The sequence below is a fragment of the Rhipicephalus microplus genome, chromosome 10 (genome assembly GCF_043290135.1).
Source record: "Rhipicephalus microplus isolate Deutch F79 chromosome 10, USDA_Rmic, whole genome shotgun sequence".
Lineage (NCBI taxonomy): Eukaryota > Metazoa > Arthropoda > Arachnida > Ixodida > Ixodidae > Rhipicephalus > Rhipicephalus microplus.
This window is the reverse complement of record NC_134709.1, coordinates 108,927,645-108,947,055: the sequence shown is the minus strand read 5'-3', so window position 1 is coordinate 108,947,055 and position 19,411 is coordinate 108,927,645. Positions and strand designations below refer to the sequence as shown.

The 19,411-nt window shown below is 50.5% G+C and overlaps 1 protein-coding gene across 1 annotated transcript in view; it reads left to right on the top strand.

Annotated features, from left to right (window-relative positions):
* Nucleotides 1–9,186: 9,186 nt before the first annotated feature.
* Nucleotides 9,187–19,411, top strand: part of LOC142774839 (uncharacterized) — a 21,218-nt gene continuing 10,993 nt past the window's right edge. The window contains exon 1 of the mRNA XM_075875981.1: nucleotides 9,187–9,365. Within this exon, the coding sequence (XP_075732096.1) occupies nucleotides 9,194–9,365 (172 nt within the window). The 5' untranslated portion in view covers nucleotides 9,187–9,193. The remainder of the gene's footprint in view (nucleotides 9,366–19,411) is intronic.

The following is a 19,411-nucleotide window of genomic DNA, read 5'->3' as shown; positions in this document are numbered from 1 at the left end:
AGCACTTCTATCTGTCAAGAAGGGTATTCCCTCTCCCACACCCGGCCTTGTGCAGGGCGCAGGCAGTCACCCTAAGACTATCGCAAGCCAGGACGTATCCTAACCCTGCGGTTCTTCATGCCATCTACCCTGAACGGTATCCAAGTGCGGATTGCCCCGCTTGTGGACTGTTAGCCACATTCAATCATGTGTTGAGGGAATGTGAAGCCATCGGCCCAGCCCTCAGCGAGGACAGGTGGGCTGCGCTTTCACGCAGCCCCGAACTCAAGGATCAAAACCTGGCCGTCCAGAGTGCCCGTGAACGGGCCGCCAAGCTCGGTTTAACGGTCCCAACGTGGGATTAGCCGGGTGGCGCGGGGTCTCCCCTGCGTCTTCTCAGGACAAAAATAAAGTTTTAATCAATCAATCAATCAGATCCCACGTACTGTGGGAATCAATGATATGCGAATCACGTATAACAAAGGTTCAAATGTCACTTTAAAATCAGCACAGCACTACGAGGTGGAGGTAAATGATGTCATACATGACTTCCGTGTCATTATTATCATGTTTGGATGTGTCTACCTTCGTCATCTATTCACATCACGTGATACCGAATTTAGTATATGTGGATCAAGCGAAACGGCCGCGACCACGCTATTAGCGTGGTATGTTGTGATGTTCTTACATGATACACGTGTCAGGGTTATCATGTTCGCCCCAGTCATATATTTTGTCATCCATTTACGTTACGTAACAGCGAAATTGGTATATGTGTAGCTCACCAAACAGCCGCGAGCGCATCATGAAGTGCCCAATATACTACAATGTAGCGTTGACGCGCGCGCATGCTGGGCACAGCTACGCTACGTTAGCAAAACGCGAGAACTCTATAGTCGGACGCCAGGCGCGACCGGTGCGACCAGCGTCCGTCGGCGCGGCCCGACGGCAACCGGCGCGAAATTCGCACCGATGCGTTTTCCAGACAACACTGCGTCTCCCTCTTTTCGTGACGGAGAGACGCCGGACGCGCTGCAACGCGTATGCGCCAAAGCAACGCTGCGCAGCGTGCGCCTGCGAGTATATGGCAGGACCGGCGCCTGGCGTTGCAACGCCTGCGTGACGTGACCAAAATAATACCAAATCTGGTATAAAGTAATACCGAATTTGGTATAAGTGAAGCTAGCGAAACGGCCGCCAGTGCATCATGAGTGTGGCATGTAGTGATGTTGTTTCATGACACATATCTAATGATTATCATTTTTGCACTAGTCATGTACTTTCGTCATTCATTCGCGTACCATAATACCAAATTTCGTATATTTGACGCTAGCGAAACGGCCGCGTGCGCATCATCAGCGTGGCATGTAGTCATGTTGTTACATGACATAAATGTCATGATTCTGATGTTAGGGTCTGTCGCTTGTGTTGGCCATGCAATCATGTCATACCATACCAGTTTTGCACCATGCCACTTGAACAAAACCACCGCAAGAGCTGTAGGATCATGAAATGTAAATCATGACATTCATGACATACATATTATTACGAGGCAGTGGGCATGGCTCTACCGTCGTGGACAACAGTTCGATGAAAAAGAAGTGGACTCGCCGCGCGAGAGACTGGCAGCTCTGAAGCGTCACTTTGGCATGTAAATATAGGAAATACGCTCATTCCTCTCTTCCGTGTGTTTGCGAGCTCCGTAACAAATTGGTGGGAGTGCTGGGTAACGAAGCGCCATACAACGGAGCTCCGCAGTGGTCGTCAAATCGGAGTTTCCGTGATGGAACACGGGACTGATCCCACGGCCACCTCTCCATCGGCTTCGGCGACGCCCGCACCATCCACGGCAACGCCTCCACTGGCCCCACCCCCACCCACGTACGTGCTGACGCATCCGAAGCATCCTGGAACGTTCTGCGGTACGGACCAAGTTGATGTCGACGACTGGATAGCCGACTACGAACGCACCAGTGCTCTCAACCGGTATGATCCGACTCTTATGCTGGCCAATGTGCTGTTTTACCTGAAAGGCACGGCCAAAGTCTGGTACGAGAACCATGAGGAGGAGATCGGCAGTTGGGACACCTTCAAGGAAAAGCTTCGCGACTTATTTGGGAAGCCCATCGGTCGAAAGGCGGCTGCAAAGAAGGAGTTGTCTATACGTGCTCAGACGTCCACAGAGCCGTATATCTCATATATACAGGACGTGCTGGCTCTATGTCGTAAAGTTGACAACGACATGTCGGAGTCTGACAAGGTTGGCCACGTCCTCAAGGGCATAGCGGACGACGCGTTCAACCTGCTAATGTGCCGGAACTGTGCGACCGTCGACGAAATTATTGAGGAATGCCGGCGTTTTGAACTGGCCAAAAGCAGGCGGATTTCAAGATCATTTACTCGACTGCCGAACACCGCAGCGACGTCCTCCTGCGAAGATGGACTGTCCTCCCATCGGCAGTCTTCACCAGCGTCTGAAATTACGCGAATTGTCCGGCGGGAAATCGAAGCAATTACACCTACTCTTCCCGCCAACGGCCACGTCGAATTGCAAGTACCTCAGGTTTGCTTGGTACAGTCGATTGTGCGGGAAGAACTGAGCAATTTGGGCTTCGATGTCTGCGCCGTTGCTCAGTCTCGACCAATTGGCTTCCGTTCAAGGTCGCCGCCTCGCCCCAGGTCACCACCCCAAGAAAGGTCTTATCCACGCTCTCGCAATCCGGCCGAATGGAGAACTGCGGATGATCGGCCGATCTGCTTTAACTGCCGCCGCATAGGTCACGTCGCACGGTATTGCCACAACCATTGGTCTTCGTCCCGAAACCAGTATAACACTGCTCGCCGCACCGATAGCTACCGTCGTTTCCAACCTCCTGAGCCGATCGCCGACAACTACCGCCGGCCTCTGCCCGTCGATTCCTACGCCTGCGATGCCCCTGATACGCAGCACAGCCGCTCACCGTCGCCTCGACGTCACCAGTCTCGTTCGCCGCCAGGACGTCGCCCGTCGTCCCCTTCTCCTCTACGACGACGCCCGACCTCCCCGCTCAATTCTCACCAGGGAAACTAAGCGGTGCAGCTCTTGGAGGTGAAGCTGCATCCTCGGTACCGACCTCAAATCCTCTCCTTGTACTGCCGACACGACGAAATTTGATCGACGTCGACGTTGACGGCCTGACTGTTTCTGCACTTGTTGACACTGGGGCGCATATTTCTGTGATGAGTGCCCGACTTCGTCGCCGCCTGAAGAAAGTGCTCACACCGGCTGCCCCTGGCGTTATTCGTGTCGCCGACGGAAGAAGTCTTGCCATCACAGGAATGTGCACAGCACGCATCACTATCGCCGATCACCCCACATCTGTTCTCTTTGCAGTTATTGAGCAGTGCCCAAATGACCTAATTCTTGGTTTAGATTTCTTGTCCACCCATGCTGCTCTCATCGACTGTGCAACCGGCGTTCTTCAACTTGAACTGCCTCGACTTGGACCTGTGCCGTCCTCACCGTCACACCGCTTGTGCGCTGTTGATTATGTTCGGCTGTCACCGCAAGCCACCACGTGTGTTGCCTTAACGATATCACCAGCTCTTCCTGACGGTGACTACATAGTGTCTCCATTGGTGGATGTGCTCTTGGCTCGAAGTGTTGCTGTGCCGCATACAATCGTGACTATTGTGGACAACTACGTTCAGCTTCCGCTCCTTAACTTCAGTAGTTCGACCCAAGTTCTCCCGCAAGGCATTTCGTTAGCCCACGTTTCCCCACTTGATGCATGTAGCATCGTGGCATTGGACCCTGAAGACTGTTCGTCCCCTACTGCAGCCAGCCGAGCAAACGCACCTAGCGACGAAATCACGATGATGATCGCCCCTGATCTTCTGCCCTGTCAGTTGGCGCAACTTCACCACGTTCTGACTACCTACCGAGATATTTTCGACTTCGATGACCGCCCTTTAGGGCAAACGTCCTTCGTGCGTCATCAAATACATACCGGCGATGCTAATCCTGTTAGACGGCGACCGTATCGTGTTTCCCAGTCCGAACGCCAGGTCATACAACGAGAAGTCGAGAAAATGCTCTCCAAAGGAGTCATAGAGGCCTCTTCAAGTCCATGGGCGTCACCTGTTGTTTTAGTGAAAAAGAAGGATGGCAGCTGGAGATTTTGCGTTGACTACCGTGCCTTGAACAAGATAACCCGCAAAGACGTATATCCGCTGCCACGAATCGACGACGCCCTTGATTGCCTTCATGGCGCGCGATACTTCTCATCTATTGATCTGCGTTCGGGCTACTGGCAAATTTCTGTCGACGACTTAGACCGAGAAAAGACTGCCTTCATCACACCGGACGGCCTTTATCAGTTCAAGGTTATGCCTTTTGGGCTGTGCAACGCCCCGGCAACGTTCGAACGCATGATGGACTCTCTTCTTCGTGGTTATAAATGGTCCATCTGTCTTTGCTACCTCGACGATGTGATTGTTTTTTCCCCAACATTTGAAACTCACTTAACTCGTTTGTCGACCATTTTAGCCGTTTTTCGTCGAGCAGGACTCCAGCTGAACTCGAAAAAGTGCAATTTCGGCCGACAACAAATCACGATCCTTGGTCATCTTGTAAGTGCTGCTGGCGTCCGACCTGACCCTGACAAGATTAGCGCTGTGAAGAATTTCCCTCTGCCTTCTTCAACCAAAGATGTTCGGAGTTTTGTGGGCTTATGCTCGTACTTCCGCCGCTTTATACGCGATTTCGCTACAATTGCACGACCACTAACTGATCTTCTCAAAAAGAACGTGCCCTTCTCGTGGGGCCAAGACCAAGCAGCTGCGTTTTCCACGCTGATCGACCTGCTCATTTCACCACCAATACTGGCTCACTTTGACCCGTCTGCGACGACTGAAGTACGCACAGACGCCAGTGCTCACGGAATCGGCGCCGTCCTCGCTCAACACCAGGGAGGCCAAACGCGTGTTATTGCGTATGCCAGCCGCCTTCTCTCCACATCTGAGCGAAACTATTCGATAACAGAGCGCGAGTGTCTTGCGTTGGTCTGGGCTGTAGCGAAATTTCGCCCCTACTTGTATGGCCGCGAGTTTTCAGTTATTACGGACCACCACGCTCTGTGTTGGCTGTCGTCGCTCAAGGACCCAACTGGTCGCCTAGGTCGCTGGGCTCTACGTCTCCAGGAGTATAACTTCGACGTAATTTATAAGTCGGGCAGGTTGCACCAAGATGCTGATTGTCTCTCGCGTTATCCGGTGGACCCTGCTAGCCTCGCTGTCCATGAAGGCGATTCTTGTGTGCTCGCCATATCTGATTTGCACGACATCGGCACAGAGCAGCGCCGGGACGCAACCCTCAAGAAGGTCATTCAGCGAGTATCTTCAGGACATTCCGACCCTTCTCTCCGTCAATATGTCCTTCGCAACGACATTCTGTATCGTCGCAACATGAAGTCTGATGGCCCGGAATATTTGTTAGTTATTCCCCAACACATGCGTGCCACTATTCTTCAACATCTGCATGACGCACCGACGGCGGGACACCTGGGTTTTTCACGCACCTATCACCGCGTGCGGCAACGGTTCTTTTGGCCTGGCATGTATAAATTTGTGCGCCGTTATGTCGCTGCTTGCGAGCGCTGCCAGCGTCGGAAACGTCCTGCTCTCCGTCCGGCTGGCCTGCTCCAACCTATCGACATTCCCCCGGAACCATTCTTCCGCATCGGCCTCGACTTGCTCGGACCTTTCCCGACGTCCGTGTCAGGCAACAAGTGGATCGCTGTCGCAACCGACTATGCGACCAGATACGCGATAACTCGTGCATTGCCAACTAGCTGCGCTACAGACGTCGCAGACTTTCTCCTAAATGACGTCATTCTGCGGCATGGAGCTCCGCGCCAGCTTTTGACGGATTGGGGCCGCTGCTTCCTCGCAAAAGTTATCGACGAAATCCTCCGGAGCTGCTCTACCGAACATCACCTTACTACTGCCTACCATCCCCAGACTAACGGTCTCACGGAGCGTCTCAACCGAACTCTTACAGACATGTTGTCTATGTACGTCTCTGCTGACCACCGTGACTGGGACGCAATGCTCCCCTACGTTACATTTGCATATAATTCGTCAAGACATGACACCGCCGGCTACTCTCCATTCTTTCTTTTGTACGGCTGCAACCCTGCGTTGCCATTCGACACACTCCTTCCTTCTGCTACTATCCAACCAACGGTGTATGCGCAGGACGCTGCTTCTCGAGCCCGCGTCGCTCGCCAAATCGCGCACACTCGGCTCAGTGCTTCTCAGGCCGCACAAAAAGTCCGCTACGATGACTCGCACCGCGACGTTGACTACCCTGATGACTCTCTTGTCCTACTCTGGACGCCGTATCGACGTGAAGGTTTGTGCGAGAAGCTCCTCCCACGATACACAGGACCCTACAAAGTTCTCCGCAAGGTCACCGACGTCGACTACCTCATCACTCCCGTTCAACCGCACTCATCCTCTGCTACACCATCTACTGATGTTGTTCATGTGTCGCGCCTAAAGCCCTACTATACTGCCAGTCCTGATTGACTTAGGGGCGCCGTGACGGCGCTTTGTTCGCCGGGGGTGATATTACGAGGCAGTGGGCATGGCTCTACCGTCGTGGACAACAGTTCGATGAAAAAGAAGTGGACTCGCCGCGCGAGAGACTGGCAGCTCTGAAGCGTCACTTTGGCATGTAAATATAGGAAATACGCTCATTCCTCTCTTCCGTGTGTTTGCGAGCTCCGTAACAATATCGTGATTTTTATGTCATGACTAGTGAAATATGTTCGTCATACAGTCATGTTATGCCACGCCAAGTTTGGTGTTGATACCATTATCGAAACAGCCAGGAGAGCTAAATGTCGTGGGCGGCTAGATAGATAGATAGATAGATAGATACGCTAAAAGTCGCCAAAGTTCCCTAAGAAATGCTTCGCATTTAAAAATGTGCTCAAGGTTATGAGGCGCGTGTGACGTTTTTGTTTGCCCCTCCCATCTCTCTCTGCTTAGCTTTTGGTGCTTTCGTCGGGACGAGAAAAGAGAGAATGCGATTGCAGTGTGTGGTGAATTTCTGTAACTCCGCTCGTACTGGACGGATTCTTAAACTTTTTTGCGGCGTTGAATTTGTCACGCACTATGCTTTCCAGTGAATTCATTCCACGGTTACTCGAAAAGTGTTTCAGAGCCTCTTCAATGTGAAGTTCACGGGATCACACTATCCCGAGGCAGCGTTCGGAGCACCAAGCGGTTGAAAGGTGACGAGGAGGCGTAGACACCGTCCCCGAACTGTGATTGGTGCGGGGGTTGGTTGACGGGTTCTATGGCCGTAGAAGCGTGGACGGCGTTTCCTGTGTGGCGGCTCTAGAACAGCGAGAACGCACGAGCACAGGTGTTTTGAGGCACCGTTTTCGGTGACCAAAACACCTTGTAAAACGGCCATTGTAAAGAAAGACACAAGAGACAGCACCCTTGCGGCGGGCCGGTCGATTTCATTCTCCGACTTCATTCTACTCTTTCTTCCACTAGCCGATCTCGCTCCAATGCAGCAGAGCCCATCTTGGTTCTTTACACTGCGTGCTTTATGGGCTCCAAAAGGGCTCCTCAATCTCACAGAGCTCGAAATTGCGTTGTGGTGTCACAAGTGTAAATACGTTTTCAAGAAACACAGAGGCGCGAGAAGTGTAAGAAATGGTGCCGTGATGGTGAGACTGTATACACAGGTCTTTTCCACCGCCAGCTTCCCTTTTTTTTCCTCCTAACTAGGCTATGTTCATTGTTTTTTCCCTCCTCTTTACTTCTCATCGTGTGAGGAGGAAGAGAGGCGATCGCGCCTATTTTGGAGCACACAAACAGATTCTTTGTGTGGATTACATAGGCAGACGCGAATATTGACGTCATGACCGATTCTGGGTATTGTAGGAAGGCCTAAACTGGAGGAGGATTTCCTCTTGAAATCTGTAACGTGCCCACGGCTTTAGCGCTACCACGTTTGAGACCGTTTATTATGACAGCAATTGGAACTCTATGCGCTCGCTTACTTCAAGTAATGCAAAAAAATGGGGGGGGGGGGGGGGGGGCTTAAGCTTCGCCTTTAAGAGTTCAACGCAACAGTGAAATCCGGCACGTGCGCCATTCAACCGCTGAGTGCAGACTTATTGATATGTTGGGTTACACACGCATGCACGCGCGCGCGCAGGCGCAATGTATTTATAATAATGGTACCGGTTTTCGATCTACTTAGCAGCACTTTTATAACAATTTTATGAAAATATTGTGCAGCGATATATAGTTCCATGGTCCTGTATTATGGAATGCGCTTACACGTGACACTTGTAATCGTAATTGGTCACATGATGTTGTACATTTTGCGTTAGTTATCTGGCAATTGTTCGACTTGTTGTTCTGGAGACCTCTTCCGGCCAACCAGAACAAGCATCACCTTATGGTCGGTGAAATGGCAACTGCAGTACTTCACTTCTTTAATAGTGTTGTGAGAATGAAAAGCTAAATCTATGCAAGTTCTTTGGTTTGTTAAAGTGGCATCTCTTGAAGGGGCGTAAAGAGTCTCACAATGCCTCCCAAGTGACAACACATTATCTAGCGTTCGCTGTTTGCTTGATCAACGCCTCTGGAAGGCCATATGTTTTCCGTTAGATGTACATAGTTGTCCATTTTTAGAGCTGCTTGAAAGTTCTTGTGTTTTTAGCGGTGATGGCTGCTCTATCCCGGCCTTTCTAGATGTACTTTGATGACCTCCCATATACGCCTACAAATCGCCGAACGGGCTCGTTTTCGTCAGGACACCTGTCGAACGAAATTCGTTAGGGAGACTCCTTCCACTACTTGGAATTCATGTAGTATTTCTTTCCCCCAGCAGCTGCAAGCAACATCGTGGCTTTGTGGTAGGACATCTGTTTGCCACGCGAACGGCCCGGGTTCAATCCTCAATGGGGCCGAAAATTTTATTCTGTATTTTAATTGCTTCTTTTTCGATTTTTTGCTCACAACCAATGGTGCCGACGCTGACGGCGGAATGTCTGCGACATGAGCTCTCTAACGCTATCGCGTTGACATTATCGGATCAGTGCCCTGTGAATTTTAAATAGAGAAAACTCGTCAAGGGCGTATTGAGTAGTCGCTAACATTGCCCATATCACTTCTTTCCTCTGTGTGTAGCTTGGTGAAGGAGATGAAGTACTGCATGTACTCGGCCACCCATGACTCTGGCTGCTCGGAAGCCATGTTCCTCAGCGTGGAGATTTCTTTGATAAGGAAGCGCCTTCTCGAAGAGTTCGGTGGTGCTTGCGACTATGAACCGCAATGGACCAGCAAAAGCATTGATCACCAGCCTCGTCCAATAGGTAAGCGTTAATATTGTTGCGGGTTCGCGGCTATGCAGCTATGCGGGCGGTGCGAAGAAGAAGACGACGACGTTTTTGGGCTGTTCGAAAATACACAACGGCTGCCATCTTGACTGCTGGAGTACTTTTCTACTCTAAAGTAGTAAATACATTCGCAACATTTTGGTGGTGGCGCTGGGTACGACGCAAGACGGAACTTCGAAGCGGACGTGTTCTCGACTGCCCGACCATGGCAACAGAAACCAATTCTGCCGCTCCTGTTTCAGCCGCGACTCCGGCGCAGCCTGTACAGCCGGTCGTATTGACGCAACCGCGCGACCCTGGCAACTTCTGCGGCACCGACCATGTTGACGTTGACGACTGGATTCCGAAGTTCGAGCGGTTTGCAGCAGTGTACCGGTGGGACCCTACGATGATGCTCGCCAACGTTGGCTTCTATCTCTGCGGAACAGCTGGCGCGTGGTTCGAGGCTCATGAAGCGGACATAACCAGCTGGGATACTTGCAAACAGAAGCTTCGTGACCTGTTTGGTAAGGCCGTCGGACGCCAGCGGGCCGCTTCTAAAGAACTCTCTGGTCGGGCACAAACTACGACCGAATCATATGTCACCTACATCCTTGACGTTCTCGCCCTTTGCCATCGTGCCGACCCCAACATGTCCGAGGAAGACAAAGTAAGCCATTTACTTAAAGGCATTGCAGATGATGCTTTTAACATACTGGTTTCCAAAGACTGTTCCACCATTGATGACATCATCAAAGAGTGCCGCCGATTCGAAGAGCTGAAGAGTCGCCGGGTCGCCAAGAATTTCTTGCGTCTTCCGAACACGGCCGCTACGTCATCTTGCGAGGACCTTCAGCCGCCATGCAGTCAACCACATAACAACGAGAGTGTGGTTCGCATCGTTCGTAGAGAAATCGAGGCCGCGTCTCCGTCTTTTCTGACCCGCCCATCTGATGATCGACCAACGATCTCGTTGATCCAACAGGTCGTGAGAGAGGAGCTGGCAAACGTTGGGCTGCAGCCTGTATGTTCGTTGACGGAACCTCGGGTCAGTACCATAGCGCCTTCTCCTGCACCAGAAAGATTCCGCCGCTATCGTGATCCTGCTCAGTGGAGGACACAGGACGACAAGCCTATATGTTTTCATTGTCATGGTGTAGGACACATCTCCCGCTACTGTCGTTTCCGCACGTATCCACCTCGGTCGTTTCCTGGCTATCGACGTGACGACAACCACCGGCCCCTGCAGTACAGCGCTCGTGACGATGGACCGTACAATGGCACTCCTGCGACGCCAGTCCGCCGGTCCAGCCGTTCGCCGTCCCCGCATGACCGTCGCTCCAGGTCACCTCAGCACCGCCGCTATTCGTCGCCCCACCCTAGTGGACGCCCTTCTTCGGAAAACTGAGCAATGCAGCTCCCGGAGGTGACGCTGCATTGGACTCCCGACCTGAAAACCCTCTGCTGACCTTGACTACGGACAAAAACCTGCTTGATGTAGAAGTGGATGGCCTTCCTGTTACTGCCCTTATTGACACCGGCGCACATATTTCAATTCTGAGCTCTGACCTCCGTGCACGATTAAACAAGGTCCTTACGCCGCCAGAGTCCCTATTTGTACGTGTCGCTAGTGGAGCGACCCCGGCTGTGCTCGGAATGTGCACCGCGCGTGTGAGATTCGCCGACCGCCAGACATCCGTTCTATTCCATGTTCTCGCTCACTGTCCACATGACGTCATCCTTGGACTCGATTTTTTGTCCGACCACTCCGCTGTAATTGACTGCTCAGCCGGCGTCGTGCAACTTGACTTGCCTGCGGCCACCGAAGAGTCGAAGATGGTACAGAACAAGCTTTCGTGCGCTGAGTTTGTTCGCCTCCCACCCCAAGCCCTAACTTGTGTCACAGTTGAACCATATCCCAGTGTTCCGGATGGGGATTACGTGGTCTTTCCCTCTCCTGGTGTTTTACTGGCCCGCAACGTTTCCTCCCCGTACACCATATTAACTGTCACAGCGAACAAGACGTGCCTTCCTCTTCTGAACTTCGGACTCAGCCCTCAAATCCTACCACAAGGCATTGTTCTCGCCACTCTTTCACCGTCACACGAGTGCCAGATCTCATCAGTGTCACGTGAACTGGCCACAGTCGCCTCGCCGAACCCGCATAGCACCGACGCAGCCAACTCTACACGGCTCAACAATGTAATTAAGATGATTGCCTCAGACCTGTTGCCGTCTCAGGTCAAAGACCTCACTGATCTTCTCACGAGCTATTCGGACATATTTGACTTTGACGGTAGGCCCATAGGTCAAACATCGCAAGTCAAACATCGCATTAATACCGGTGATGCAGCTCCAATTCACAGGCGTCCCTATCGAGTGTCACCATCAGAGCGCCAAGTTATCCAACAGGAGGTGAATAAGATGCTCACAAAAGGCATCATAGAGCCCTCATCGAGTCCGTGGGCGTCCCCTGTAGTCTTAGTTAAAAAGAAGGACAATACCTGGCGTTTCTGCGTGGACTATCGGCATTTAAACAAGGTCACCAAAAGGGATGTCTACCCGTTACCTCGTATTGATGATGCCCTGGACTGCCTTCATGGCGCAACCTATTTTTCTTCGATAGACTTACGCTCCGGTTACTGGCAGATCGCCGTGGACGACCTCGACCGGGAGAAGACCGCCTTTGTAACGCCCGACGGTCTCTACCAATTCAAGGTAATGCCGTTTGGCTTGTGCAATGCGCCGGCAACGTTCGAGCGGATGATGGACACGCTTTTGCGCAGCTTTAAATGGTCTATCTGCCTGTGTTATCTGGACGACGTGATTGTGTTTGCCCCAACCTTTAAGTCTCACCTCGAGCGCCTTTCCTCAATTCTTTCAGTATTTCGAGAGGCTGGGCTCCAACTTAATTCTTCGAAATGCCATTTTGGGCATCGCCAAGTTACTATTCTAGGGCATCTCGTTGACTCCTCCGGCATCCGCCCCGATCCCGACAAAGTCCGAGCTGTCCTGGATTTTCCTGTACCGACTTGTGTCAAGGACGTTCGAAGTTTTGTGGGCCTATGCTCATATTTCCGACGATTTGTCAGAAACTTCGCAGAGGTCGCACGCCCCCTCACTGATCTTTTGAAGAAAGATGTACCATTTGAGTGGGGTCCTGATCAAGGCACGGCCTTTTCCCAGCTCATAACACTTCTGACCACGCCACCGATTCTCGCCCACTTCGACCCGTCTGCTCCAACCGAGGTCCGCACTGATGCTAGTGGCTACGGTATTGGCGCGGTTTTAGCCCAGCGTCAATCCGGTCACGATCGAGTTCTTGCGTATGCCAGCCGGCTCCTTTCTCCTGCCGAACGCAATTACTCTATTACGGAACGCGAGTGCCTGGCGCTTGTATGGGCAGTTGGTAAATTCCGCCCCTATTTATATGGCCGGCCTTTCACAGTTACCACTGACCATCACGCTCTATGCTGGCTTTCAGCCCTCAAAGATCCAACGGGGCGCCTTGCTCGTTGGGCTCTGCGCCTCCAGGAATTCACATACACAGTGGTTTACAAGTCTGGCCGTTTACACCAAGACGCCGACTGCCTCTCCCGGTACCCCGTTGACGCTCCAGATCTAGTAACCGACGACGCGTCCATCTGTATTTCCTCGCTCTCTGCTTTCGGCAACATGGGATGTGAGCAAAGGCGTGACGCGTCCCTACGCGAGCTAATCGACCGCCTGAACACAGGCTGTACAGACAGTTCGCTTCGCATGTTCGTTGTCATAGACGGCATTTTATACCGCCGCAACATGCACCATGTGGGAAACGAACTACTACTCGTAATACCCACTCATTTGCACTCGACCGTACTTCAGCAACTACATGATGTACCAACGGCTGGCCACCTTGGTGTTGCCAGAACGTACGACCGTGTCCGCCGACGCTTTTTCTGGCCCGGCCTCTACCGTTCTGTACAACGTTATGTTAGGTCTTGTGAGTCGTGCCAACGCCGCAAAAGGCCAGCGGTACACCCCGCCGGGCTCCTTCAACCGATCGACGTACCTGCCGAGCCTTTCTATCGTGTCGGCCTCGACCTGCTGGGCCCTTTCCCTCTTTCTACCGACGGTAACAGGTGGGTCGCCGTCGCCATAGATTACTCGACCCGTTTCGCAATTACGAGACCTCTTCCAAGCAGCTGCGCTACAGATGTCGCCGACTTTTTGATTCAAGACGTCATCTTACATCATGGTGCTCCTCGTCAACTGGTCACCGATCGCGGTCGCTACTTTTTATCTAAGGTAATTGACGATCTACTTCGTTCTTGTGCAACCAAGCACAAGCTTACGACGGCCTACCATCCTCAAACAAACGGCCTCACAGAACGTCTGAATCGCACACTCACTGACATGCTCGCCATGTACGTGTCGACGGATCATCGTGACTGGGACATTGCGCTACCCTTTGTCACTTTCGCTTACAATAGCTCACGCCACGACACTGCTGGATATTCTCCCTTTTACCTTTTGTATGGAAGAGACCCGACATTGCCGTTCGACACGCTTGTACCCAACCCTGCCGACCTGTCCACAGCATATGCTCGCCGCACTATTAGCACCGCGGAGAAAGCCCGTCAGATTGCCCACCAGCGCCTTTCGGACTCGCAGCTCCGTCAGAAACGTAGCTATGACAGCCACCATCGGGACATCCACTTTAGTCCAGGTGACCTCGTTCTTCTGTGGACTCCGTCGCGACATGTTGGTCTGGCTGAAAAGCTTCTACCCAAGTATTCCGGACCTTATCGTGTGCTACGGCAGGTAACTGATGTTACCTATGAAATAGCACCTCTAAACCCTTCGATACCTTCCACATCTTCCGACATCGTCCACGTCGCTCGCCTCAAGCCGTACATCTCGTCCAACACCTGCTAACAAGCGCCGGGTCGGCGCTTTTCGCCGCCGGAGGTCGATGTTGCGGGTTCGCGGCTATGCAGCTATGCGGGCGGTGCGAAGAAGAAGACGACGACGTTTTTGGGCTGTTCGAAAATACACAACGGCTGCCATCTTGACTGCTGGAGTACTTTTCTACTCTAAAGTAGTAAATACATTCGCAACAATATATCAACGAACCAGCATTATCGCATTCACCGTGTCATATGATATTTACGAAGAAACTTGGAACTCACTGGAAAGAAAGTGTCTGTCCCATTAGTTTTTCATATATAGACGAATTATTTGTTGTTAATTATGAAAATGTAACGCCGACTAGCTCAATGGTTTGCGCATTATGCTTCAGGGGATCCCTAATCCCGTTTGCATCGCATTAGCCGCTTCAGTCCGAAAAAAAATTGGGTTCGTTGCAGCACCTAATACTTTGGAATCTTTATTCTTGTTTTATCTGTTTCGTTGTTGTTTTCCTGAAAATCTCGCCCCTCTGGAGGTGTTCAATGAGTTAACTTGGCTCTTTTAAAGCTGCAAGTCAAGACAAGTGCACTTGTCGAAACGTCCACTCCGGCTACATTCCACATTCACGGAATGTTAATACGTTGAGACTGCCATCTTTCACTGAATTTATGCTCTTTTGTTTAGTGTATACTTTATTACCTCATTAAATGGGGGTTCTTATGATGGGCAACTACAAGGAAGCACATGATCATAGTACCTGGGCGTCATAAAAAGACGTGCGTCTTTGAGTGTGTACCAAGAAAGTCGTGGTGACAACTTGTACCACGCTCTCTCTCTACGTACAGGGGGGAGGGTGAGGGGGGTTGAAAGTTCCTAGGCCACGCTCCCATACGAACAGGAGTACATGGGATAGTGACCTGCGAGTTTTTGACACCCACACCACGTGTACAACACAGGTGCGCCTCGTGATGGCAACCTCGTGATGGCAACCTCTTATGATGCAAGCATGTCGTTCCACGTGGTCCAATCATGTTTTAACATACGTCGCAACCAATCCTGTTCTGCGCATTTCCTAGGTGTCCGTGCATTCCTGGTAATTTACATGCAACGGTAAGCTGCGGTATTTCTACCGCACTCTTTCATAACCAACCAACAGCAAGATAGTCCTTCGGACTATATGTGCGTAATGTCATCGATGAAAACATTGAAGAGTATTTACATCGCCTAAAAATTTGGGCAGTGCTGTTGTAGCCGTGGTAATGTAAGCGTACAGAATGTTATGTATCATCTGTCGAGGTCGCAGAACGTGCTCCAGAGACGAATATCCGCGTGCACCCTCGCAGTGGCGGATCCAGAGGGGGGGGGGGCTATCACCCCCCCCCCCCCGAACCTGTCACCACCCCCTTTCTCTCTCTTCAGTGCTTGTCATCCACCAGCTATCACCAGTTAGCACAAATGATTTGGACCACTGTGAGCACACATTAATAGCATTTATGCCATTACAGGCTTTTTGTGCTAGTAAAAACAAGAAAAGTAATGGCCATGCCAACTTTCAGCTGTTGATTCAAATGACTCCCCCCCCCCCCCCCCCCACCGCTAAAATGGGTGACTGGATCCTCCCTGCACCCTCATGGAATTTGTGAGATAGAGCATGTTTTCACAAGCACAACGGTGGGTCTAACTCGTATGGGGGCGTGTGTGATGCTGCACTTATCCCACCTTTACCTGCAACGCATATCAGATCATACTTCCAGCTGAAGTGTATGGTGGTGTCAGCTATAAAATTCAGAACGAGACTGTCAAACATTTGTACAAGAACAAGATCAAATAACCCATCACATCCGTTGACTATGGATCGAACGTTTTTGGTTTTGTTCTGTAAAACGAAAGTACTATAAAAAGATCGGCCGCGTATCTACATGTTTCGCTGCTAATGTCGTCGAGAGACGATCTTGCGTCTGCAGACAGTGAAAAAAAATTGCAGCATATCCACGGAGTGAATGATGGAGAGTGGGGCGAAGAATTTGTTCACCCATTCGTTCTTGCTTCCGTCCGTCCATGCGTCCGTCAGTGTGACCGTCCGTGCGTCCATCAGCCCGTCCGTGCGTGCGTCTGTTCGTGCGTCCGTCCCTGCGTTTGTCCATGCAGCCGCCCCTGCGTCCGTTCATCCGTCCATCCATGCATCTGTCTATGTGTCCGTTCGTCCATCTATTCAACATCGAAGTACCACCATCTCGCATCTTTTCATCATATATTCCCCATATAGAAGCACCGCCATCCAGTGGACATTCCAAGGACTAAACGAGAGGTGGCACACGCACACTTTCTTACGGCTTGCGCTTCGTATCTACTTCCCTTTTTTAACCACCTTGAGTTCATTCATGGTATATACAAGTTCATTGTATTCATGGCACTGCGGCTCAACGCTCGCTAAACCTTTCTAAAGCTAAGGAGGTTACACCCAACGAGTATAACGTAGCAATCCTTTCTTGTCAGAAAGTGCTCAATGTACATGCCAATGGCTGCTAATGAGGATCACAGCATGTGCGCTAGATAAAAGCTGAACGATCCTGTCTCTCATTCCCCCTTAGCAGCCATTGGCATGTACATTGTGCACCATTTTTTATTGTTCAACAATGCACAGACGAAATCTCTCACCGGCATCACCTTGGAGGTCAAAATGTTATACTTGTTACATACCACAACGGCTACGAGGGACGAATGGGTGTCGCTATAAAAAGCTTCGCCCCTAAAAAAAAAAACTTCATACAAAAGCAATGTCGTGTTCACATCACTCACTACAAAGCGTCAGCTTGAATTCCTAGACTCCGAAGACTATTGGCACTCACTCTCGCACACAACGATAAGTCCACGCCGGCGATAAGTTGTAGGATCCAAAGCGATGGACAGGTGACACCACCGTGTCGTCTTAGCAAAGCATTGAAAACACTTGCCCTTTTGTGCATAACGTTGCATTTCAGTGCAGCATGAAGCGCTACGGTCCTTAAAATTACTTAAGTATGCCTTCTCCAGTAAAGAGAAGTACATATAGGATATTGGCATGTGGCGATTGTGCCTCAGATATGCGCAGTAATTCGAGTTCAATTGGCAATCGCATAAGTATGAACCCTGAAACTTGAGCAATATTGGTGGGTTCTGTGGATGGGGTTGGATTTTTGCCATCTCAGAGTCATTTCGGCTCACAAACAGACAAGAGAACAGACATACAGACAGAAAGACGGACAGACAGACCAAAATTATTGCGTTGAAGTACCCCAAGAAAGGCTATAGTCTTAAAAAATTCGGCAGATCCCACGTAACTTGGGAAGCAGTGTCATGCGAAGCATGCGGAGAAAAGGCGATTGTGTTAAAACATTTTTATGAGCAAAACATCATGAAGTGACGCTAAAATATGTACCGATTTTGCACGCACAGACATACATGGAACAGAAGCACATTTGTTGCTGCTAACGCTTCCAACAGCAAAATTGATACTAGCAACAGCAGCAGTGGTAAGCTTATATGTAGCGCTTGTGCCAGCGAGGATGATAGCCCTGCACACTCCAGGATAAATGAGCTTCAGTAGATGGGGCTTCACTACCATTGTGATTAACCCGACGTGACGGCTGTATGATAGGAGTTAGTATGTACTCTTTATAATATTGTATAGCAAGCACCAGGCACGTAGCCAGAATTATTTAGGGGAGGGGAGGCAGGGGGGGGGGGGTAAGGCCGAATCATTGGAAAGAAAGTCTTTTTATGGCAAATAGAAAGTTGGCCGTGAAAATGGCAGGTGCTTCATCATTAAAACAAAATTTGAACAAAGTGGAATGCAGCACAAGAGTCGAGTTAATCAGGGATTGAAAGGAAATTGTGACACTGTAGTGAAGCTAGAGCGTGTGAACCAGAAAGATTGCTTTCCTATCAAATAATAACGACCAGAAAGGGTCATACAGAATCAGTAACGAAAAAACGAGTGACAAAAAAGAAATAAAGCGGTGGGGAAATGCAAGGGTTTAGGTCATTCACTTACGCTTGTGCGGGAAAAAAATATCACACGCTTTTTTTGGTGACCTTCTCACGCTCTGTCTTAACAACAGGCGCGAGAAGAACAGGAGCAGTTTTTCGGCAGGAATTCTTAAGCAAAGAACACACACATTAGGGGAAACAATCTTATTTGACAACAGAGGACTAAAACATGGATGATTCCTGACACAAAAGATCCAAAACGCTAACATTCACTTTATTCAATTCTAAACATTGGCCTTGGGAATGCTTTTACCATACAGTAAATGCCAATGCAAAAGAAGAAAACGAGCATGTAGCCTGGCCGAAAAGAATGGTTCACGCTACATTTTTCATACGTGGTGGTTTCTCCATATACATAGGGATCACTTCGTCGACACTGACTTGTATCCGGTGAATGGACATTAGGGCAAGTCTGTTTCCTAAAGGGTATTTGTGTTCAGTAGGGCTGTTGAAAGTTTCAATATATGACACCGTGGTAGCAGTGACAAGTTTTCAAAGGCGTCGCCGAGGGGACGTGATCACCTCCTATTTCGAAGGAGAACGAACCCACAGCACTGTAGTCTAGGTGGAGTGAATCGTCAAGCCAGTGAATATGAAAGGAGCTTCACGCAGGCCACCGTAAATAGGCTCATATATAAGGTGGGAGCTCGTGGGTAACATTCGATTTGATTTGATTACAAATGTGACTTTCAAATCGCTGCTTCTTCTTCCTCAACTCAAATATTGCCGCAGTGCTGTTTTTGTAAATAATAAATACAGAACATTCCAGTGAAGTGCCCTTGCATGTCTGTTGAACTGAGCCCCCACGTGCTCCAGTTACGATAACTTTCGTCGTTTACAAGTGTCAACATGATCGAGGGCATACAACGAGCACCGATACGGCAAAGCGAAAGCTTGGGAACAAGAAGCGACTCGTTAACTTGCAGAGTTTCGGAGTGGCTCGCGTCTGTCCCAACGCACGGTGCAGATCCATTGCTTTTGGCTTGGCATTGACCACAGGCTCACGTGGAGCCATATTTAGGTGCGCCCAGTGTTTGGAGCTGTCAGCAAGCTACGTAAGCGTGGCAGTGGTTGTTCTGCAAAGTGGGTGCTCAGGCTCAACTGATCCGCAACGGCGTCCACAC